General features: G+C 50.1%; 1 protein-coding gene across 8 annotated transcripts in view; it reads left to right on the top strand.

Annotated features, from left to right (window-relative positions):
* The window catches only part of Trappc10 (trafficking protein particle complex subunit 10), a 76,152-nt gene that overhangs the window by 5,759 nt on the left and 46,080 nt on the right, over positions 1–24,313 (top strand). For 7 of the 8 annotated variants that reach the window (XM_063224596.1, XM_063224600.1, XM_063224594.1 and 4 more), the window contains 2 exons: positions 13,149–13,230; positions 17,547–17,682. In XM_063224596.1, the coding sequence (XP_063080666.1) occupies positions 13,149–13,230; positions 17,547–17,682 (218 nt within the window). Of the gene's footprint in view, positions 1–13,148; positions 13,231–17,546; positions 17,683–20,095; positions 20,115–24,313 lie in introns of those variants that run through there. The other variant, XM_063224602.1, reaches the window with a different exon arrangement.

The following is a 24,313-nucleotide window of genomic DNA, read 5'->3' as shown; positions in this document are numbered from 1 at the left end:
TTTTTTAATGATGTTTGTTGAGGTGAAAATATTCATAACTTTGCTAAAGTCTACAGATTTTTTTCTTTTTCTTTGGTATCAGGGATCGAACTCAGGACTGTGAGCTTGCAAGGCTGGCGCTTATGCCACTGAGCTAAATCCCCTGCCCCAGATTTTTTTCTTTTATGTATTGTTTTTGGTGTCATATGTAAATATTTCTTTTCAAGTTGCTTTAGTGTGCATATAGCTGATACTTTTTGTTTTTTAAGGTTTTTTTTTTTGTATCACGGATTGAACTCATGACCTCACCCTTGCCAGGCAAGCACTGTGCTGCTGAGCTATATCCCTGGCTGCATATAGCTGATATTAATGAAGTTCTTTTTATATATTTATTAGTAACTTGATCGATTCTGAATTAGCTTTTCATTTGTGCTTACTTCAGCATTTATGAGGCGCAGCCCAAAACACGTCACAAGGTCAGTTGGAATGGCATAGGGAAGACCTGAGCACTCTGCCATTATATTTTGTGCCGTCTTAACTAGTTCCTGAGAGCTGTCATGGCCAAGTCATGAGTTAGGTGCCTAAAAGAACGGAGGTCAGTTCTCTAGCGGTGCTGTGGGATGCGGGTGCCTGCTCCCAGCCCGGCCTCCAGGGAAGAAGCCTTCCTCCCTCTGGCTTGTGGCTGGGTCACGCCTGTCCCCTCCTCAGTCTTCTCCTGGCCCCCCTCCCTCCCTTGTCCTCATTGCTTGTCATGGGTTTAGGGCCTGCACAGGTAACCCAGTATGATCACGTCCTGAGATCCTGGATTTAACTGTGCCTGCAGAGACTTTCCACGCATGGTCTGGAGGTAGGGGCAGGTGTCTGGTGCCACTGTGCACCCACCACCCCGCAGTGTCTGCTTTACCTGTGGGCATCCTGGCTGGCGGTCGATCCTCAGGTATCTGACCTCGTGGTGCCGTCCTTGTCCTCTCGCCAGGGGCAGGTGCTCCTGGTATCTGGGCTTTGGGGGGGGCTCTTCTAGGAATGGACATGAGGCAGTGCTGTCTTTTCAGAGGGCGAATCCCATTGCACTGACCTCTGTTTGCGTGACATTATTCAGGTCTGGACACATGTCCATGGTTTTCATTTCTCAACATTATTTCAGGCCATTGTTGTCAGAAGTTTTTAAGAAGTGAGGAGGGAAATTATGAAGACATTGAAAACAGATCAGGCTGTGGTTTTACCAGGGTCTGTTCTGTGTTTGGAAATTTTCCTAATTTTAACTGAGCTCTCTTAGCATACAAGTCGTTGATATATTTCAGCGATGACGTTTTTTCAGTAGTATTCTGGGACTCATGGCAACCCATTTAGATGGTGTGGTGCATTAAGATTAAACTAATAGTCAATTTGTAACACCCAGTTTAACTGAGTTGGTGTGTTTCTGGGTGTGGTGGGCTCATGTCTGATTTTTTTTTTTTTTTTTTTTTTTTTGAGGCAGGGTTTCACTGTGCAATTCAGGCTGGCCTTGAACTCATTTTGTTGCTCAGGTTGGCCTCGAACTTGAAGTGATCCTCCTGCCTCAGCTTCCTGAGTACTGGGATTATAGGAATGTGCCAGCACAGCTGGCCTCCTCCTGAGAATTGTTAACAGCAGCATATAAGGAGCCCTGGACGGGAAGGTGGTGCTGTTGATTCTCCTGGAGAAGCTTGTCACGCTGCTTCCTGGTTTGAACCCACAAGTTCTCATCATTAGAGGTGCTCAGGTCCTTGCTGTCCCTGGAGATGGCTGTAAGTTCTCTTCACAGGAGCTCTGGTCCTTACCTTGAGTGTTGCTTCCTGGCTCCAGTGCAGATCCCTTAGGCTATTGGCACAGACCCTTTATCCTGCTGGTGCAGACTTTCTAGCTTCTACCCCTGGCCTTTAGCCTTCCCAGTGCAGATTGTTGATAGAGACTTGCATGAGACATTGTTTTGGGCTCTGGGCCTCCAGCTGGTCTCGTGGAAGACATTGCCATGGGCTCTAGGTCTTCAGTTGGACTCCTAGAGGACATTGTCATGGGGTCCAGGTCCTGAGCTGGATTCTGTGAGTCTCTAGTGTGTGGATAGATCTCTTGCAGTCCTCCGCACTGGACTCTTTGAATGAATGTTGTAAAATAATCCTGTAAATTATGTGCCCTGTATTAAATCTATTCCCTTGCAGACCCTGACTACAGCAGGTGGTAATTTTTAACAAAACTGCAGCACACCATTTGTGGGCACGTTTAGTTCTGGACTGGTAAGTAAGCTGAGTATCGGGGTTGGAAAGAGCAGTATGGGCTCCTTTTGAAGTCAAAGGGCCAAGGGCCAGTTTTGCTGAGTGTGACATTCATCTGTGTAGTAGCGCCCCAAGGGCCAGTTTCAGGGTGTTTAGCTCTTCTTTCCCATCCACCTTTCTCATGTGCTCAGAGAAGTCAGATTCCACTTGCCCACAGAAAAGGAGGTTTGTTTCCAAAATTATCCCTCAACAGAAGCCTTTTCCACAGAGTTAATAAAATTAAAAGGTCACTTTTCTTAACTGCACTCAGCTAAGAACTAAGTCAGCCATATGCTAGAAAAATTCTTTCTAATCTTATTCCAGAATCCAGTTCAGAATCTGGGAACTTGACACCCGACTCTGTCATTACTTTTACTATGGGAAATTCAGTCCTGTAGGACCCTGTTGTGGTCACGGGTTGTGAGGAGAATAATTAGAATCAGGACACAGAATTTATAATATTATTTATGATGGTCACTCAGAGTTACACACAAGAAAATGCAGGAAATCTGTCTACAACATCAGAGACCCAGAATATTCAGCCAAGGGCTTAGATCCCACAGCAATGTCCTGCGTGAGTCCAGATGAAAACCTAGAGCCCATAACAGTGCATCCCATGAGTCCAACTGGAGGTTTAGAGCCCATGAGAAGGACTTGAGTACACCAGTCTCTTTTACAGATCTGTGCTGGAAAGGTCAGTGGTGGAAGCTGGAAAGTCTGTGCCAGTGGGGTAAAGGAACTGTGCTGGTAGATTGAGGGTTCTACACTGGAGCTGAGAAGTCATGCTCAGAGTAAGAACCAGGGCTACCATCCTCATCAACACAGAGCTCCTCTGACAATAAGAATAGTCAAGTACATGCCAGAAAGCCAGCATGACAGGTTTCTTCTGGGGGTTAAACAGCACACATCTTCCCCTCCAGAGCCAGGAAGCAATGCTCGATGTAAGGACCAGAGCTCCCCAAAGTGAATGACAGTCACTCTCACCAACAAGGTCTTGAGCTCCTTCAATGACAATGGTCAAACTCACCCTGGGGAAGCTAGTCATGAGGGTTATTCCAGGAGAACCAACAGCTCGAACACCAACACTTAGACTCACAGCGCCTCCCTCGTCTTCTCCACGTCTATTTATCCTGGCAGCTTTCCTCAGCTGGGCCACCTACACTCAGCACATGCTGATTTAATTCAGCTGGTGTTAAGGTGACCACCAGCGTTTAATTTGTAGCAGACCCGGGTTGTCCTTTCTGCATAGCATGAGAGAGTTGGGTGTCGTCAGTGCTTAGTAACTCTTCACACCAGGCACTGCTTTGGCGGCATGGTGGGGTTTCCTCTGTGAGTGAAGATCCCCATCTTTAGGGCCCACATCCTAACACCAGGAGGCAGGCAGTACACAGACGTGGTGAGCTGTGCGCTGTGTCAGGTGGTCAGTGCTAAGGAAATGAAGGAGATGGAAAAATGGTTTGTCGTTCTTTGTTGTAGAAGTAAGTGCTGTCAGAAATAGGATAGGCTAAGGAAATGTGCTGCCTTCAGCAGTTGGCTGAATTGGCCAGTCTGCTCTGTGCCCTCTCGCATTCCCTGCCTCCTCCTCCTATATTTTGAAGCCCTTCTCAGACATCATGTCCTCTATCCATGAATGTATGTGTTAGGGACTCAGTCGTTGCGTTCTCTCCAGAATTGTGCATTGAAGAAGCCCCAAATCCCAGTGTGATGGTGTTAGGAGGCGGGGCCTTCGAGAAGTACTTAGGGATGGTCAGGCCAGGAGTGTGGGCAGAGCCTTTTATGATGGGCTTGGTGGTCTAGTAGGAAGAAGAAGAAGAAGAAGGGGAAGGGGAAGAAAAGGGGTTCCTTTCCTCCTAGCAACAGGGACAGAATTTCCAGGTGATGTCTGCAGGTGAGGCAGGCTCTTATCAGCACCTGGGGCTGCTGGTACCTTGACTGGATTTTTATTGCTGTTGTTTGGTTTTTGCAGTCCTATGTATTGAACCTAGGCAGTATCTCCAGATCTGGTTTGTTTGTTTATTTTTGAGATGTGGTCTCACAATCTGCTCAGACTGGGGTCAAATGTGATCCTCTTGCCTCAACCCCCTAACTAGCTGGGATCACAGGTGTGTTCCACCATGGAACAGCCAAGCAACATCTTGGTTTTCTGCCTGTGTCTGCCAGATCAGTGAGAGAGGTTTCTGTTGTTGAGACCTGGTCTGTTGATACCTTGTCATTGCAGTCCAAGCGAAGGTGAAGGCAGTGTGTATCTCTAAAAGATAAGGACTTTTGAAGATACATACCTGTGAACCTTTGTGTCTTACATCTTTTTTTGTTTGAATTAGTACCAAATTTTGTTGTGTTTTGTGACAAGGTCTCACTGTGTAGTCCAGGCGGGCCTTGAACTCACGATGCCCCTTGCCTGGCCTCAGACTCAGTGATCTTTAGCCTCCTGAGTGCTGGGATTACAGGTGTGTGTTACCATGTCCTGCTCCAGATCGTTGGTTTTTGGTTTTTTGTACTGGGAATTAAACTCGGGACCTTGTCCTTGCCAGGTAGGCACTTGTGCTTCTTTCTGACTTAATCCCTGGGCCCAGTTTTAAAAGAAGTTAATTCTCGTGGATGACAAACCTACTTGCTGTTCTTGTGTTAGTGCAGAACACATCTTGCATGTCTTGATCTTGCTGCTGGGTCAGTGAGGGATGGGATTTTTCTCTTTTTTCTGGCAGGACTGTTTCATCGGGGGTTTGAGGAGTTCTGTCTGCAGGTGCTAATGTCTGATTGCCTCTCTGCTAATTCTCTAAAGGCTGCAGAATAGGGCTAGCCTAGTTTTAACTTTTGTTTTTCATTTGCTAGTTGGAATGTTGCTTTAAAAATGTATGTCTATCCATATATCCATGCATAAAGAAAATATTTGGTTACCCAGAAGGGAGTGTGGAGGCCGTGTGCCTGGTCTCTTCCCGTTTATGTAACCACTGTCAGCATGAGCTGGTGCCCAGGTGACCCTCCGTGGTGTTAGGCTGTTTGTATCAGGTGTGTTTAGGCTGCATGGCTGCTGCCACATGGATGTGCCTCTTCCAGGCTGGCCTCTCAGTCTAGACCCTTGTCCGGTTTTCACTGTCCTGCACGATGAAGTGCTCCCACTTTATCCCACTCGTTTGTCTAGGGAGCTCCAGTGCCTACATGAAAATGGGTTCAGAACAGTTCATAGCTTCAAGACCACAGTCTGCAAGCATGGGTTTTGCTTGGGCTTCTTGTTGCTGCTGGGCCCTTCCAGTGACCGGAGCTAGGAATGTGTCTTTTTTTTTTTTTTTTTGCATTTTAAAGATAAAATCTTTTCAATTTAAATTCAAGCCTTCGGGGGTTTTAATTTACTACTCCATCTTCTCTGGTTTTTTCCTTCTGCACTGAAAATCCCAGTTCTCATGGGCCTCGAGGGCAGTAGAGTTAGGTGGAGGTTTTCAAGCGAGAACTGCTTTGGAATCCTTGTTGGAGAGCGTCCGGGATGAGCAGGGCTGGCTGGGACTGAGAGCTGGTGCTTCTCGACAGGTCAGGTAATACCCAGGTGGTGGGCCGGGGAGCGCCGTGTGGAGTGGCCACCGCTGCAAATCCTGTGTCCCACCTGGGTGCACAGCCCGGTGACCAGTGCTGACCCTGCCAGCACAGTAGGCTTGGGAACACGGGTTGAGTGTTCTTCGAAATTTGTTCTCTGTGGCCTCCAGATGAGCCTCCTCAGGAAGGGACAGTCATGTCTGTGGGGTGGGTGAAAGCCCCTTGTCACTGCTCTCTGTGTGCTTATGCTGACAAGGCTGTTTTAAATTTTTCCTGATATTTTTAGGGAAAACCTTAAATGATTTGTTTTATAATTGTATGAGATACTTACTTCCAGAGTCAAATCTAGAAAATGAAGCACGTTTTAAAAAATCTAGTGTAAACTGGGCGTGGAGGCCCATGCTTGTAATCCTAGCACTCAGAAGATCCAGGAGGAGGGTTGCCGTCAGCCTGGGCTGCCGGACTGAACTACACAGAGAGACCCTGTCTCAGAAACCAAAAACAGCAGCAAATCTGCGTATATGGTTTGTCTGGGTCAGTGGGCTCTTGTCTCCCTGAATTAACCAACCGTGGAACTGCACTTGCACACTTCTTACACCATTATTCCCAGATCAGTACGTGGTGACAGTGGTGCACGTGGCCGGAGTTGGGTGTAATCTGGAGGACTGAGGTGAGGGTTTCTCGGGGCACATGCTGTGCCCTTCTGTGTAGAAACAGTGAGTACCCCGGGGTTCGGGTGCATTGGGTCCTAGAACCAGCCCCTTGTGGTACCATGGAGTGGTTGTGTCCTGCCGTTCCTCCACCTCAGCAGCTCATCTGAGTACTATGCAGCAGGTTTTTTGTGGTTCCTGCTTTAGTTTTAGAAGTATGAACACATGCAGGTGCATTTGCACAGCCTGTCCTGGAGGAGAGACTGCCAGCTCCTTTCCCCTCACTTCACGTTCTTGTGTCTCACACATGGCCCAGGAGCAGTGCGCAGAGGGCTTCCTGGCTGCCCTTCATGGCAGCCTGTGTGGGAGTCCTGTGGTTCGCCTGCCAGTGGAGTGTGGGCTGTTGTGTCTTTCTCAGTTTGAAGTCACCCAGGTTGACAGTGCGGCTGTCTTTTAATGTCTGCTTAATGCTTACATGTAGGAGTGTGGGGCTGTGGCACATTTTAGGTAAGTTTGTGAGGCTGTTTATTGGCCAGCCTGTGTGGAAACTGCTGACTGAGAAGCAGCCCTTAAACAGAGGTTTCAGGGAGGTGCAGGGGTTCCAGTAAAGTAGCTTGGGGCCCTTTGGTTTGCAGCGCCCTGGCCGGGCATCCTGGGAGCAGGCCACCTCTCTCAGCTTTCATCTGGACTGCTGTCACACTGTTGATTGCTTATCATACATGTACTGGTTGGTCCTGCCTGTTCTGCCATGCTTTTACCCTCAGGTGGATTTACCCTGCCTTTCTCTTTTTAGGTTCAGTTTTACAGTGAGTCTGGTCTCTGAGGTTGGAGAAGGTGCCTTCTCCAAGGAGAGATGGGATTATTGGACTTCTGAATGTCCTTGGCACATGCATTCAGTTGTCTTCTGAGTTAAAGCAGGAAGATAGATGTTCTGTCTGTGCCTGGTTTCCAGGTGCAGGCGCAGCTTCTCTGAGAATTTGCACCATGTGAGCACAGGGAGCCTGTGTGCCATATGGACCCCGTGTGCTTCCTCACTCATGCCTGCTGAGGGCAGGAAAGGAGCAGGGAGGAGGGATAGTGTGAGCAGGATTTGGAGGAGGAAGAGCAGAGGCCACAGAGAGAATGAGAAGGACGGCAGATGACGTGGGAGTTGTTACAGTCAGGGGCACAAGGGCAGTGAAGGCGGCTTCGCGGAGCTGTGACTCACCTCACCACTTCTGGGCAGAGCCAAAGCCGGAGTTGGTGACAGCTGTCTACCAAGGTGGGAAGGTCCTTATCACCCCTCAGCGTGGCCTTTGGGAGCAGAACCGTGGAGGGTCCTCACTGGCTTTCCATGCGGCCTGCCTTCCCAGGAGGGGTCGGCTGCCTCACCTTGGGTACACTAGCCCTCACTGTCTGCCCATGGGGTCTGTCCTCTTTTCGCTTACTAGTTTCCGTTCCCTTTGCCCTCCATTCCTCACCTTACGATTTTGGACTGATGTTCTGAAGGGCCCCTGCTGGGGGTTCCCTGGCCATGATGATGCGCCTTGACGTTCCTGCTCCCCAGGGATGTGCTCCGTGTGAAATGTAGTTAATTTTCATTACTGTGTTGACGTCATATGCGAATTACAGAAACCAACGCATTATTGAACGAGCTGAGGGGACTCGTCAGTGTGTGACCATGGGTGTTTTTCTTGTCCATTTGATTATTAAGAGCTGTTGTGGAGAGATTAATGAACGTGTGGTCTCTGGGGAAGCATATGCGTGCTGGGGCTCTAAGATCCCATCCATCAGTGTGTTCCCGGATACTTCCTGTGGGCCACTTGTCTTGTCTTGTCTTCTCTTGTTTTCTTTCTTTATTTCTTTTCTTTTTTGAGACAGGGTGTTATATGTAGTCCAGGCTGGCCTTGAACTCAAAGTGATCCTCCTGCTTCAGCCTCAGCCTCAGCCTCCTGTGCTGGAATTGCAGGCATGTGTCACCATGCCTGGCTTCTGGGTGTTATTTTTGCAAAGCTTTAATACAGCAAATGTTACCTAAGTGTTGTATTTCCTTTGAACGTTTTGATCCAAAATAGAGTCCTAGAATCTTGGGGAAGCCTTGATATTAGGGCATCCTTACATAGTCCAGCTACCCCACTGTCTTTACAGTGTCCGAGTTCCAGCCAATGCCTTCACAGAGGTCTTGGCAGAGATCTCCCTCCGTCAGAGGCTCACTGTCCCTCCCCCCCCCCCCCCCCCCCGGCCACAACAAGTCCTGGCTGGGACCAGAGCTGAAGCCCTTCCTGGCTTTGCACTCACTTTGCACTCACAGCCTGAGGCCGGCTGAGCACTTGGAACCCTTGGAAACAAGCTGTAGCCATCAGGTGTTGAGGGTGGCTGTGCGTCTCACTAGCAGGCTGAAACCTGTAGCTTTCCCTTTGCCAAGAGGTTGCTGAGAGCAGAGAAGCCCAAGGAAAATGGCAGTGCGTCTCAGTAATGACAGACACTTTAAATTTGTATCTAAGGTCTTTACCTAGGGTCATTCTCCAGATGGGAACATTGATCTCGAGAATAGTGGTGTCTGGTGTTTATCCAGAAAGCCACAGCCAGTGCCAGCTTGGCTGAACACTGTGTTTTCCTTTGCCCCCTTTCCACGTTATGGTTTGCCGATTCTTCTGTACTCCCGGGCTTTACAGCTTTGCGTGCTCAAGGCTGATGCAAGGAGCTGCAGCTGTCAGAAGCTTTCGCTCTGTCGGCAGGTTTTGGGACTCAACCACTGCCAAGACAGCTTCAGCAGGTTAATTAGTGTCCTTGGTAAAGTCACAGCATTGAGAAGCAGTGCAAAATGGCGGTGGCGAACTGGGTTGAAAGCCAGGCTGCGGGGTTTGAACCCCCCTCTGGTGATCGTTGGCTGCTGATCTCGGGCCAGCTGGGAAATTTGGGTGCCTAGGTCTCTCCTTGGAGTTGTATGAAGACTCAGGGCGTGCCAGGCCCAGTGCCGTTCCTACACAGTGGCGACCAAGGGCCTTCTCTTGACGTGCGTGAGCCAGGGGGTGTCCTCTGTGTTGTCCTGCCAGTGTGGTAGTTAGGGGTGTGGCCTCACGGGGGGGGGGGGGGATGGCGGTTGATGTGTCCAGAGAGAGATTACGGCTCTTGACAGAGGCTCCTGGAACTCCTGATACCCTCCATTGCGGGGGGGGGGGGGGCACGAGCACCGTGAGAACAAGGCGGACTGGAAGTGGGAGCAGAGCTCCCAGTCCACAGGCACACTGGCCTTGGCCTTGTAGCCTGAGAGCTGTGAGGAGTAGGGGTCTGTGGCTTTTGAGTGGCCCTGTCTGCGCTGTTGGAATAGCAGCCCAAGTGTGTTGGGATGTCCCCTGTTGTGTGTCAGTCATTATGTCCTGTGATCCTCCCCACGATGGATAATCTGCTTTGAACAGAGTTTTAGTGGCAGGATTAGGGCCCGAGTCTGAGCTCGTAACAGCCTCAAGATAGTGCGCGGTACCTGGAAACACGGAAGTCTGAGTCTTTCTCTGGCTGCCGAAGCAGGAAGTACAGTTGCACCAGCCTAGCACGGAGAAAGCTGAGTGGTTTGTGGGTCAGATCCAGGACTCTGCTGTCAGTCTGGGATTTCCTGAGTCGGGCACCCTCGGGGATCTGGACAGGACCCCAAGAGGGAGCACCCCTGCTCTGCAGAGCTCAGCTGCCCCCTGGTGCTTCCCTTCCTGCCCCAACACATGCAGGTTTGGGTGCTTGCCTCTTAGTTGGATGTGCCAGGCATGCCCCTGCCCCGCTGCAGCTGCCTGGGCTGGCACTCCCTCCTCCTGGCTGCCGTGTCCTCTTCTGTGTTGGCCTAGTTGACTCCAAGAACTGGTGGCATATGTGGAGTGGCACATGGAGAGAGATTTATGTTTGTGGAGTGATTGTGAATCACTCTTATACTTTGCCCTGATGACTAGGCTTCCATGCCAAAAAAGAAATTTTAACTGTGGGAATAAATGGTCTGGGTTGGCTGTTTTAAAAGCCCCTCGGGTCAGAAGAGCAGAGCTGCAGAGTTTTCAGCAGGGTTCTCTGCACCTGGGTGGTCTGCCTTTGGCTCCTCATGTTTCTAACGGTATCTCTGGGCATCTGGGCTCCTCAGGACCTACGCCTACCCTGGGGAAGTTGCTTCTGCCACCCAGGGAGGCTGCATATGTAAGCAGCTGTGTTGAGGCCCTGGTGCATGTACCTCGGTTCATGAACTCAGTTCTTCCCACAATGCAGGTTACAAACCAAATGAAATAAGAACTGAATCGAATTTCCCCATGAGGTCAACACAGAGCCTAACCATTGCACTTGATGCGGTTATAGTCTGGTTTGGTTTGCAACCAGAGTCAATGGAAAGAATTGAGTTCGTGAATGAAGGCACTGCGGTGGTTGAGTGACTGCCCTGGAGCTGAGCTAGAGTTATTTGAGCTCTTTCCAATCCTTCTTGCACTGGCGCCAACACCCCATTTTAAAAGCATCCCTCATGTTCATAGTACTTGCTATAAATATTTAAGAGTAAAATAATAATAACTGTGTATGCTGAGAAAATTAGGGCAGTGTTCCTCCGTGTTCTTGTTTGCCAGTCAGGGTCACTGGGGAGGCTCAGCAGAAGCCTGCCCCCTCAGCTCTGGGGCCTTCGAGGGCCAGGTCAGGGCATCAGCACGTTGAGCTTCTTCTCGGCTTGAACATCAGTGGTCTTTGGTTGTACCCCTTTTTTGTCCTTACCAAGGCAGGTGGCAGGCTGGCTGAGGGCCCCTCTCAGTCTTGTTTTAATAAGGCATCATATCAACGTCAAAGATTTTATTATTATTATGTATTTTGTTTTTGTTTTTTGAGACAGAGTCTCACTATGCAGTTCGGCTGCCTTGAGCTCACTTTGTAGCCCAGCCTGGTCTCAGACTTTCAGTGATCCTCCTGCCTGAGCTTCCCAGAAAGATCTTATCTTTTAACGCAGTTACATTCTAAGATGGAAGGTCAGGACTTCCGCATGAGAGCTGTGTGGAGGGGGCAGTGGTGCAGTTCAGACCCTAAGAGAAGCGGGGGTTCAAGGTCACAGGTTAAATTCCCAGGTAGGTCAGCTGACATTCTGTCCCTCGGTAGGTGTGCTGGTTGACCAATGGCCTTCTGAGTGAAGACATAGGCTACGTAGTCATCATGATAGAATGTAAGGAAAGTTGTCCTGGCTATAGTCTCCACATAGAGGCCTTCTGGAGGTCAGCCTGGGAGGGTGTCACACAGAGGCCTTTCATTCTCCTGGGTCCTGTGTGCATGCGCATGAGGCTGCACAGGTCTCTCTCTCTCTTTCTCTCTTTCTCTGTGTGTGTGTGTGTGTGTGTGTGTGTGTGTGTGTGTGTGTCGGTGGGGGGCATTGTGTGTTTAAAACCCAGCGGAAGACGGGAAAGCATCCACGTGGTGGGTTAGTTTCCATTTCATGAGGAATATAAACTTTTACATATTAATCTCAAAAGCATTTAATGAGGCAACAGAAGTTGGCAATCAAAGATCAGAAACTTGAAACTACCCAAGGATTTCTTTGTGTTTGCCATGGTAGGACCTTAGAGTGTTAGGCATGGGCTGTTCCACCGTAGTTCTGAAGCTTTTCTCACTTTGTTGCTTTCGAAGACAGCTACCAACTAAATGAACTAGGTCAAAAGTGAAAACGCTAGAAACTGTTTTCCTTTGACAAACTGTAGTAATAGTAGCCTCTCATCCTCTCCTTACCAGGCCTGGCTTGGGCGTTACCAATGTGCCCTGACCTACCCTTACCTCGCCCCAGTGCCTGCTGCTCTGGTCCCCCAAGTGCTGGCAGCTGATCAGTGGGCGGAGCCGGATAGGGGCTAGACAGGGATGGGCTCTCAGGCTCCCAACGCCACTCCAGCCTCACCTCCTATCTGCCTAGAAATAATGTCGTTTCTCTCCACAGCGGCTTGATATTGCCGTGCAATTTCTGGGAGGCTTTTTTCCCTCTGTAGATTGATTGTAGCAAAAGAAGCAAATGTGTTAATAGTTCACATCAGTTCCCAAAGACTTGTTGAAGATCATTACATAAAGAAAGTTAGGCAAATGGTTTGCTTAGAGGACCCTGAGTGTAACAGTTCTAGTCATCTGTATGAGGAGGTTCCCTCCTAGCACAGGTGGTACAGGCTGTGCGTGCTGAGCGATGTCAGACCTGCCCGGCCGGGGCTGGAGCTGCCTGTGGTATGGCGCGTCTCCTCCCACCTTGCCTTCCTGGCCGTGGTTGGGTCCTGTTGATGGCTTCCTCCAGAGTGATGAGAGGGCTGCAGGAAGCTGCCTGGCGGTGCCTTGCCATCTGCTTGAGGGGCCTGTGGTCCTGCTGAGTGGTTCCAATGCGACTGTGTCAAGGCAGGGCTCCTGGTCGCCCCTCTGTGTGGCACTTCATGGCTGACCCTCAGTTTCATAAAGCAGAGACAGTGTAGCAGTGGCGGCCATCAGGCCATCTTGTCCCAGTCTGGGCTTGGGCAGGTCACTCCCCTTCAGGCTCGAGTTCTCCTGGGAAAGTTGTGGCCACCACTCAGGGTGTTGGGAGGGCCACCTTCAGCTGCATATGTCAAGTGCTGTGTGGTTTTAATCATGTAAAGGAATGAAACAGTCTTGTTTTGTGATGTCATTTTACTGAATATAAAAATAAGAATACCAGTTTTATAAGCTGTGAAGTCTGTGTGCCTGTATTTGCCTAAAAATGCCAAAACTGGATTTCTCTGTTTTTGCATTGCAGGTGCTGGAGAGCAGAATTTATTTACTTCTATTTATCCAACGCTTTCCCAGCAGCTCCCGAGAGAACCGATGGAATGGAGGAGGTATGGGGTCTGATGCTTGGCTGTTTCTCCCTCTTCAGTTTTTAGGTGTCCCGGGGTACAAGTGGCATAGTAGGAGTCAAAATCCTCAGCCTAAGTGCATTCAGGGTCAGGCGTGGTGGCGCACACCTGTAACCGCAGCCTTTGGGTGGCTGGGGCAGGAGGGTCTCTGAGTTTGAGGCCATCCCTGGCTAGACAGTGATTTCAAGGCCAGTCTGATCTACATAGTGAGACCTTGTCTCAGAGAACCGAAGTAAGTGTATTTTGAAGACAAGTGGTGTCACATAGCCCATGGCTCTTACTCTTTAAGGTGTAGGTTGGCTTTATTTTTACTTTCTTGGTGCTGGCTATGGGAGCCAGGGCACCATGTGTACTGGACGAGCACCTGGCACCAAGCTGACTCCTAGCCCAGAGCGACATTCCTACTGAGATGTGGATGGTGATGTTTTTTGTATTAAAAAACCACTTTTCTATGTAAGTGAGTTCAAGGCTGGCCTGCATTACGGAGTGAGACCCACTTCCGTAGGACTGACTTGTGATTCTTTGTGGTTAGGCACAGAGTCGGGAGGCGGGCGGTTTGCAGAGGATACCCGCACTGCACGCTGTGAGTTCCAGCCCACTCTCCATCCAGATCCTGCTGCACAATGGTGCTCCTTAGAGCCAAAGGGAAATGGAGGAGAAGTCTGGCCTCCCTGTGGTTCCCTGGTGTGTGTGTCACAGTCACCTGGTGCCTTGGCCAGAGGAATCACAGGGGTTGTTTCTGGAAAGACTTATTTGTGGAAGATGTTTGTATTTCAACTTGCCAGTCCTGGTAATCAGGTTTTAAGTGGTGTGTACACATGTCCTGTTGTTACCCATGTCTGGGGAATTCTGATTCTCTGTCACTGCTTTCTGATCACTAGTTATGTTCCGCTAACAGGGAGAATTGTGCGGCTCTCTGGTGATGGCAGTCTAATTTCTATGCCTGGTCATAGCAGCTCGCAGGTATCTCGGATTCACTCTGTGTGACATAGGAGTGCAGGGTGGCAAGAGTGCTTAGGGAGAGAACTCGTTTCCCATGCCAGGAGGCCCAATGCCATCAGGGAGAGGATGCAGTGCAGTCAACGGAAGAACTCGATTCCTAAAGGAGGGGAGTGGTCTGTAAAGGGGCAAAGAAGCATGTATATTAAACATCCAGGCAGCTGTAAACACAGTTCATTCATGAAACGAGAGGAGAGCAGCAGAACCGAAATAGAGAAACGTCATAGACTTCGAATTAACTGCCTCAGGTGACGCAGTGCATGGAGACGCGCGAGGACAGGTCCTTGGCCTGAGCTGTGCTGCCATGGGGGGACACCACAGCCTGGGTATCTCCATGAACAGAAATCCCGTTGGTTCGTGGTTCTGGGGCCTGGAAGTCCAGGGCTGGGGAGCCGTGCCCAGCGAGCACCTCCTCCTGTGCAGCTCATGGAGGAAGACGGCACACAGGGGTGGGGCGGGGCTGAGCCCACACCTGCAGAAGGGACCCGCTCAGGTACACGTTCAGACTACAGCAGAGTGGGGGCTCTTACATGGCTGAGAGCTGGGGATATAGTTTTAGGAGAGGGAAGACAGGTTGGGAAAGAAGTACCAAAAAAGTTGAACCCAGGCTAGGTTTTGTGAGCAGGGGCCATTGGTGACCCGTAACAGCATGCGGACCTGGAAGGCAGTGATAGGACCAGAGCCAGAAAGGGGTGGCAGAGGTGTGGACTGTGAGCCGTGAGCTTAGTCCTGCCCTGTCCGAGCAGTGATGTGGCATCGAGAAGCTCCAGACCCCCGGGTCTGCGCACTGCAGCGGGAGGTGGGGGAGGAGCGTGCCAAGCCCAGCACCCTGAGTTCCAAACAGGACAGCCCAGTCAGGTGTGTCTGCAGCCAGCCCCTGCGCCCATGCAGGAGGGTCATTTCAGGAAAGTGGGGACCCAGGGGAAGCCTGCCATATGCTCCTCCACAGAAGGTGATCGAGGAGGTGCCCATCTAGCTTAGCAAGGGAATGTGAAATTTTAGAGAGATATGTCCACTTGAAATGGGCCCTTTTTTTTTGCAGTTACCTTGTTAGTAAGGCAAGGCGCTTTCTGTGAGAGTGTTCTAGATTAAGGGAGACCCCAAATCCGATATGTCCTTGTAAGAGAGAGACAGGAATGAGACACACACATAGGAGCGATGGAGACAGGGTTACAGGGATTCAGCCACAGTCGAGGGAAGTGCTGGGGCTGTCAGCAGGCCCTGGAGGTCAGGCAGGGGCTAGGAACCTCCCCCGAGCATCCAGTGTACACTGACCCCACCAACACCTTGATTGTGAAGTGTCCTGGCATGCGAGGGAGGGAGCTGGTGTTTCCAACAGCCCCAGGAGACAGAGGAGGGAGGCTGGAAGGTATGTGCATGCACAGGCTGAAAGCTGCCTAATGTGTGGTGTTTCACAGTGGGTACCTACTACGCTGGTAAAATGTAGAAATTGATTAGATCTTGGAGATGAAGGAATATGCAATGAACAGCTATAAGCACTTTGAAAACCTGGGCCTAGAGCTCGGAGGCTGCTGCTGAGAGCAGAGAGGATGACAGGAGCTGGAGACAGAGGATGCAGGCCGAAGCCCACTGCCCTCAGGGGAGATGGTCAGGGCAGGGAGGGACATGTGGGGCCGACCCAGAGGTTTCGAGAGGTGGGCCAGGATGCTGAGAAACCCGCCGGGTGATGTGCAGATGAAATCACATGCCAGGCCCAGAGGTCAGGGAGGGGTGCAAGAGCCAGGTGCACAGTTCAGCAGTGTTCACCGTGGCACCAGGAATGGTCCTTGCAATGCCCTTAGGGAAAACCTTCAGCACTGACCCCCCATGAGGGGAGGGCTGGGTCACGGCCTCTCCTGGGCCTTGCTGGCTTCTGGCTTTGGGCAGCTGCATGGGCCTGCCTCTTACACTTGGGAGCACTGCAGTAGGTGGGGTGGCCTCAGACTGTCCTGGATCACAAGCTTCCCCTGTTGAGGAATAACTAAGGGTGCCTCCTGCAGATGACACCAGCTTCAGTCTTTGGGGGTGGGTACTCAGCATTAAGCCAAGGGTCTTTATGCTGCGTTATATCCCCAGCCTTGGTTGTTACCTTTTATTTTGAGCCAGGTTTCACTAAATTGCTGAGTTGTCCTGGTCAAGCTTGAACTTGTGATCCTCCTGCCTGATCCTTCCAGAATGTGACAGTGAACACCTGGGAGTTCCAGGTGTACACCATCATATCTGGCTTGACTTTAGTCTGTGTGTGGAAAACTCAAGATTAACTGTGGATAAGATGTAGTTTGTAGCTTGTTGGATTTTTAAAGTAAACAATTAATAGAAGAATAGAAATAGATGGTTAAGCTTTCTGGTTAAGCCAGAAGAAGATCATTGGATGGAAAAGAAAACTTGATTATATCTCAGAAATGACAGAAGAAATAGGAAACTGCAAAGAGAAAGTGCCTGAGTTTGTAGGCTCTAACGGGTAATGCTGTGACAGTGATGTCTTGTCAGCCACACTGCTCTGACACAGCCTCTGTTTTCCTGCGCATTCAGATGCCTGGCCAGGCACCCACTGTGTGCCCAGAAACTTGAGGTCTGGGGAGACACCCAAACCATTTGGTTTTCCAAAACACATGGCTCTTTTCATTGATTTCCTTATGGTCCTTGTTCTCACCGTAAATTGTTGTGCTTGACATCACTCTCACCCTAAGTAAACTCTGTAAAAAACAAAATAGCAGGAACACACATCAGCTCAGGCATGAAGGTAGCTGCAGCATCTAGGGCTGGTACCCAGTGCACACAGAGCTTCCTGAAGTGGGGTTAAGATCCAGCCATAGAGGTGGGGAAGACACCGCTTCTGGGGGTGGAGGGAACCCAGAGACAAAGACTCGGGGCATGATTAGCATCCTAGGCACCTGAGGCACAGTGCTGCCTCCTCCCAGCCTTAGGTGAGCTGCCTGCAGCTTGGGCTGAGCTTGTGCCTTCTTTTTGGGTTGAGAGAAAGAGAGGTTTGTGCCTCTTTTATTTGAGTGCTGCAGATGAAAGCTGTTCTTCTTTACCACATAACCCTGCTTTTGGCTAGCACAGGTAGTCCTAAGAGCTTTAGTGTCCTTGAGGCTTGTGGACTTAGGCCTGCACTTCTGACTGGGGACGCTGGCTTCTTGTTTCAGGGGGGTGAGGCTGGATGTGCAGTGCTTTGGACAGGATTTTGGAGGCTAATGTGTGTGCTTCGTCGGAACCCCCACGTTGAGTGCTCCCCATTCTGCCCTCTGCCCTACCAGATGTCATCTGACTGTCCTATGGCTTTCCACTGTCTGCAGGTCCTATGGCCGCGCCCCCAAGATGATCCACCTCGAGTCAAACTTCGTTCAGTTCAAAGAGGAGCTGCTGCCCAAAGAAGGAAACAAAGCTCTGCTCACCTTCCCCTTCCTTCACATTTACTGGACGGAGTGCTGCGTGAGTACTGACCTTCAGAGGAGAGGCTGGGCGTGTCGCGTGTGCGGCTTCGCCAGACAAGTGTGGTCTTCGCCCCAGCCTGTGGCGTTGCCCTTGGTGCTTCTGTTCCTGTCAGTGCAGTACTGGAGGGAGCCCTGCATGCAGCTTGAGTCTTAGGAGCCATCCACTGTGCCCCGGGGGCACCAGGTGTGCTGGTGGAGCTGCGTGGAAACGTGCTTTCAGTGTCATTTTCATACAGCCGGTCCCTGCCTGTCCCCCGGCCCTTGCTGGCCTTGGCAGCCCTTGCTTCTGCTTGGCTGTGTGAAGCGGTCTGTGTTTCCCCAACTAGGACCTCAGTGCTGCGGGCTGCAGCCTCCTGCAAGTCCTGCAGCTGTGTGTTCATGAACTCAGACCCAATTCTGCTCTGAGTGAGTAGAAAGTTCTGAGGGTGATTTCTTCCTGTTCTGACTAACTAAAAAAACAGCCAGGATGCGTTGTAGACACGTGCAACTCCCAGGAGGAAAGTGTGTGCTGCAGGCACAGCCAGCAAGCAGTTAGCTGGGTGTGGTGGTGCATGCCTGTACCCCAGCACGTAGGGAGGCTGCCGGCAGGGGTCACCAGGTGCGGCCCAGCGTGGGCAGCTTAGTGCCACGCGAGACACTGTCTCAGAGGGCAGTGTGTCACCCAGTGTGTAGGCCTGAGCTCAATCCCCAGTGCTAACCAAAGCAGAATGCCTGGCACTCAGCAGTGTGTATTTGGTGGGTGTACGTTACAGATGGGGCACACATAGCTGTTGCTGAGGCTGTAGAGATCACTTTTGTGATTTTAATATGGCAAGCGCTGGAGGCCTGTGTCTGGCTCCTCCTGCACCTTGCCCTGCACCCTTTTCCAGAGCAGTCACGTGGGATGGATGATGCCGATGGGGAACTCAGGTGAGACACCGTCTGCCGGGCAGGCTTGTTAGACTGTGTTCAGTTTTTATTGAGAACATCAATAGAACATGCCAGAGTTCTAGAAGGGAAGCAGCACTGAGCATAGACTAAGTTGTGTGTGCACATAGTGTGTCTGGGAGTCTCTTGACTCCCACTTTCCAGGTTGTGCCTGTAGCCTGGGGCCGTCGTGTGCTGCATGGCAGTCCTGGGCCTGCTACTCCAAGTCGTCTTCTCTCCATGACCTGTCATCCAGGCAGTCAAGTGCTTGGTCACAGAGCTGCCCTGTTTCTTCATGGTCAGCTTCCTGTTTTCCCGGGGTTACCAGTGTGATTAGGGAGCCACTCCAAGACCTTGTGAGTACCCTGTCCCCACCCCATAGTGAAGATTCTTTCTCCAGGACCAGTCTTGGCTAACTGTGCTGTCTTCTCACTGAGAGAGAGAGCCATGTTCCCCGCTGTGATGCCCAAGCTGCCCAGGTCAGACCAAGGGGGCCCCTGCGGCTGGCTCCTGTGTGCCTGGGCACATTCTGACTTTTTGGCTTGGGGAGATACTCCAGGTCCTCGCGCTGTTTCCCTTGTGCTAGAGACTGCCGCCTCAGGGAGCACTGACCCTTGGGCAGTGGCCTGCTGGTGGCTGCTCCCCCAGTCTTTTTGTTGGCAGAGCTGAGATGTGTCGTGCAGATTTTGAGCAGGTGCTGTCGCCTGCATTTGCAACCACCCCCCACCTGCTCGCTTTTGCTTGTTGTGCCTGTGCGTAACGGCATCGACGTGTGTGCAAAGCACTGCACGTGCCAGAATGAACACACCTCTGGGGGCTCAGGCTGTGAGTGCAGCATGCAGTGCTGGAGCAGACAGCCGTGAGTCCTCCCTCGGGTGTGTCCCCACCACGGTGTTCCTTGCCACTCCTGGGGTTTGTTTTGCTGTTTCTGTGGGGACTGAGCTAGGTTTATAGACGACGTACTCAGAACCTGCTGGGGTGGGTTGGGATGCCCCAGCCCCAATGGGTGTCTTCCCTCGGTGTGTCACACTTGTTCACTATCCCTCACACGCTCCTCCTCCCTTCCCTCCCCTCCCCTCCCCTTCCCTCCCCTCCCCTCCCCTCCCCTCCCTTTCCCCTCCCCTCCCTTTCCCTTCCCTTCCCTCCCCTCCCCTCCCCTCCCCTCTTTCCATTTTTCCTCTTTTTTTCTTTATCATGTTGGTTTTTTTTTTGTTATAAACAAATGTTAACAGTAAAAATTAATGGGATTTACTATAAACTTTCTACACTATAAAAGTTTATTTCCATAAACTTAAACATTTCCTTTTAAATTTGTTATTCTGTTCCTGCTATTGTGAATGGAGCTTTTGTGCCCATTTTTTTTTTTTTTTTCTTTTAGATAGCCCAGGTGGCCTTGAACTCACAGCAGTCCTCATGCCTCAGCCTCTCCAGTGCTGGGGTTACAGATGTGCACTGCCATGCTGGCCCCTTGTGTATTCTGATTGATTTTTTTCCCATACCTGCCTTGCTGAATACTTTGATTGTGTGAGTTAGTTTTATTGTTTATGTTCTGAGCTCCGAAGTGTAGGATTTTCCAGACACCCATAATGTCTTGTGCAAAAGAGGCTTTGCTTTGCCCTGCCTCCCTCCCTTCCAGTTTTGTGGTACTGAGGATCAGACGCGGGCACTCTGCCGCTGAGCTATATCCCTGCTCCCCGCCTTTTTGAGTTTGGAGACAGCGTCTCACTAAGCCTGCAGATTTGGACTTGCAGTCCTCCTGCCTCAATCTCCCAGAGGCCGGGATTACAGGTGTGCACCACCTCTTGTCTCCTCAGTTCTAGCAGCTGGAATCGCCTTCCCTGGCCGAGGGTAATATCGGCCAGCAGGGCCTCGAGCTGTCAGAACCTCTGCCTTGTGGCTGGCCTCTGGGAGTGCTGCAGGATGCGGAGGGCTTCAGACTGCGGTGTGCGCTCAGGGTGGGAAGTGGCCATCCTGTCCCACTTGCTCAGGAGAGTTTACTAGGAGTACGAGTTTTGTCAAAGGTGTTTTCAGAGAGATAGGTGCAATTTCCCCCTGTGTGTGTTGACATACTGAGTTGTGTTCTTGAACTAGACCTGCATCCTGTTGTAATTCCTGCACCTGGCCAGAATCTCATTTTCTCAGTGTCATATTGGAGTATGCTCATGTTAGGATTTTCTGCATCTGTGTTCACAAGTGGTTGCCTGAAACTTCTGTGCTGTCCTTGTAAGATTAAGGTATCGGTGTTGTACTTGATTCATAAGAGACCTTGAAAGTTTTCATCTGCTTTCTGTCTATGAGCAGTTTCTGTGTCTTGGGAGCTGGAATCTGTGAAACCACCTTGGCAGGTGCCTTCTTATAGGGTGTTTCTGTGATAGCGTTCTGGAAATTGATCTGTTCAGCCATTTGTTAATTTTAACACACTGTGTTTTTAGGAAAAAGCGTGCATTTCAGTTGAATTCTAAAATTTTTCGGGCTGGGGATAGAGCTCAGTGACACAGTGCCTGCCTGGCAAGTGTGAGGTCTTGAGTCCAATTCCTAACACCAAAAAAACATTTTTGTTTGTTTTCACTGAGGTGTGGTCTTTTTTGACTTTGAAAATGTGGACTACATTTTCCAGTGGTTATTTCTTTTTTTTTTTTTTGTCTTTTTCCTTCTTATCGGTACCAGGGATCGAACTCACGACTGCCTGCTTGCAAGGCAGGCACTTATGCCGCTGAGCTAAATCCCCAGCCCCCAGTGGTTATTTCTTATTTTGTATATTTGGTCTTTCTTTTTTATTAAATTACTGGCAGTTTATTGACTTTTATTTATTTTTTTCAAAGAGCCAGGATTTTTATTAGTCTGTTAGCCTATTTTCTACTTCATTAATTTATTTTCATTTTTGTTACTTTATTTTTGTTGTTTATGATTTGCTTTGGCCGTTTTCTGTTTTTTTTTTTTTTTTACTTTTTTTGGTAATACATTTTTCTTCTTTCTTAAATTTTTATTGATAACCAGCTGTAAAGTCACACATTTTCCTCTGATGACTATTTTGAATGTGTCCCAGTGTTTTTATCTGTTTGTATTTCTCCTTCTACCTGTAGTTGTTTAGCCATTTGTTGGTCTCCAGGGGCTGGGGATTCTCAGCGGCATAAGCTATTGGTTTCCAGGAAGAGAAATTAATAAACTTGTTTATTGGAATTTCCCTGTTTTCTTGCATTGCGGTCAGAAGGCTTTGGACATAGTATTCTGCTCTCTGTTTCCGTGAGCTTTATGGTGTCCCCCCATGTTCAGACTGTAGTGAGGAAATGTGCCCAAAGAGCTTCCTCACTGCTGCGGGGTCTAGGACAGTTCAGCTGTGGTCCACTTGGCCTGTCCTTAGTGGACAGTGGTGGTGGTTCCTTGTCGGTGGTGTTTCCATCTCCCTAGCATCCTCACAGAGGTGTAGGTGTAGTCATCTGGCAGACAGTCTTAACTGGCCAAACTTGATTTACCTGGAACCTGTCGTTTAAACATGGTTGCTCCCCATGGTGTCCTGCTTGAGGAGTTCCTGGCTGTGCCTCAGTGAGCACACAGCAGCTCAGTGCCATCTCAGTTCCCCCTTATAAGAGCTGCCCTCTTTACAAGACCAGCGTCCTGCACTTACAGTGATAGGATCTTTATGCAGTCTATGTTCCACTGTTGATCATTATCTGTCCCTGGCCTGACGGAGATGTTTTTATTATTACGTTTCTCGTTCTGTGTGGTTACCTGTTCCTTTAAAGCAAACCTCTTTGCGAACCCACATCCTCTCCTTGCTGCTGAGGCTCTCCTTGCTGCTGGTATCCTGGCTTGGACCAGCCTGTCTGGTTCTGCCTGCTCCTCTGTGCATGTGGTGCCATCCTCTGCACAGTCTGTGCTTCTTCCCTTTACGCTTGGTGGCCTCTGGTTTGCAGAAGTGGCACTAGGTTTTGAGCTCAGTCAGAAAGGGGTCCTGCTGGACGTGGTGCTGCACACCTGTAATCCCTTACTAGAAGGCTGAGGCAGAAGGGTAGGAGGATTACCATGAGTTTGAGGCCAACCTGGGCTACATAGTGAGTTCAAGACCAGCCTTACAGTGACCGACATAATGAGGTGCCATCTCAAAAAAACCAAGTGGGGAAAGAGAAATGGCAAATACTATGCCTTCTGCCAGGTCCTCATGAGATGCTTGACTTTGTGCCCAACTTCCTGTTGTGTGCCACTGTACACCCCAAGGAAGGCCACCCCAGGGGAAGACCAGCCAGGGTGCTCAGAGTCCTGGAGCCCACTCAGCTCTTGCAGTCTGCCCCACATGTTCTCCTCCCAGCTTGAAAGTACTGCAGCTGCCACTGTGCGTGCAGAGGCCACTTGCCCCTGCTGTGTCCTGGTTGTAGCTCCCTAAGCGAAGGAAGTCCCAAAAGCCACTGCTTGAGTGGTTGGCTGTGTATCAGCAGTCTTGGCACGGCAGAGGGAGAAGGTGAGAAGGTGCCTTGATTTGGTTCAGGAGAGCGAGGTTAACAGCTGTGAATCTTGATGCCTGGAGTGGTATGATCTCCATTCGCTGCCTTTTTTGGTCTTTAGACGTCTTCCGTCTTTGGTTCCTTAGTTTAGTTTTCATGGCTGTTGTGAACGAGGTTTTTTCTGCCTTAAAATAATGACATTCCAAGAGGAGGCTTTTAGAACATCAGGTGTGGTGATGCTTATTTCAGAAGTGCTACGGTTAGTGGATGGTGGCTGGGGCTGCAGTGACAGGAGCGCTGCTTGTTTCTTCTGGAACAGCTGCCGCTCAGGCTCGGCGCAAGCCTCCTTGGAGGGGTGGCTCATGGCTGGCTCTCGGTGGCTGGTATCCCAGTGTGCCTGCCTGGGCTGCCCATGGCTCTGCACTGTGGATCCTGCAGTGTGTGGGTGCGGTTGCTGCTTCAGGCAGAGACTGCCTGCCTCACTGGCATCGTTTGCGGTCCTACCTGTGCGGTTGCGGACTTGGTCGGGTGTGGGTTTCCTTCCACCGAGGGGCTCGAGTTTGTGTGGCAGGCCTGTTGGTGATCAGTTCTCTCAGCCCTGTATACACCAGCCCACCTTTATTTTGCCTTCATTTCAGCAGAGTGTTTTCACAGGACAGGGAATTCCAGTGTGGCAGTTTTTCTTACCACAACTTTAAAGCTGTTGGCCCCTGGTTTTGGTTTCTTTCTTTCAGACTAAACAGTTTGTATTTTTTCCTTGTTACTTTGTTCATAAATGTCTTTGATTTCAGATGTTTCATTATCACTGGTTTTTAATAGTTTGATTGATTTGTTTTGGTATATTTATTAATATTTTTTGTGCTTGAGGTTTCAGAGCTTGTTGGACTAAAATTTTCATCAAATTTGGGAAAATTTTTGTGATTGTTCCTTCAGATGTGTTTCTACCTCTTTGTAGATGTGGAGGTGGAGACTGACCAATTGGCCTATCTGTCCATAAGCCTGCAGCCCCTTGCAGCCCCGGGCTCATTGCTGTTCAGCTGTTTGCAGCTGTTTCTGGAACTTCTTCCTCTGTGCTGCATTGTGATGATTTCCGGAGCTTGCCTTAATGTTGGCTGGTTTTTCTTTTGCGTGGTCTGGATCACTCTGGTTTTACCCAGTTGTGGTTTTGATCTCCAGGAGTGCTGTGCAGGTCTCTTCTTCCCCTGTTCAGCGCTAGTCCCCTGCCTTCTTGAGGTATTCGCTGTGTTACAGCTCAAGGACTGTTTGAATAATTGAAGTTAGAGC

The sequence above is a fragment of the Cavia porcellus genome, unplaced genomic scaffold (assembly GCF_034190915.1).
Source record: "Cavia porcellus strain 051 isolate PalLab524CR breed Dunkin Hartley unplaced genomic scaffold, mCavPor4.1 scaffold_15, whole genome shotgun sequence".
In the NCBI taxonomy this organism is placed as follows: Eukaryota; Metazoa; Chordata; class Mammalia; order Rodentia; family Caviidae; genus Cavia; species Cavia porcellus.
This window is presented reverse-complemented; position numbering and strand designations above follow the sequence as displayed.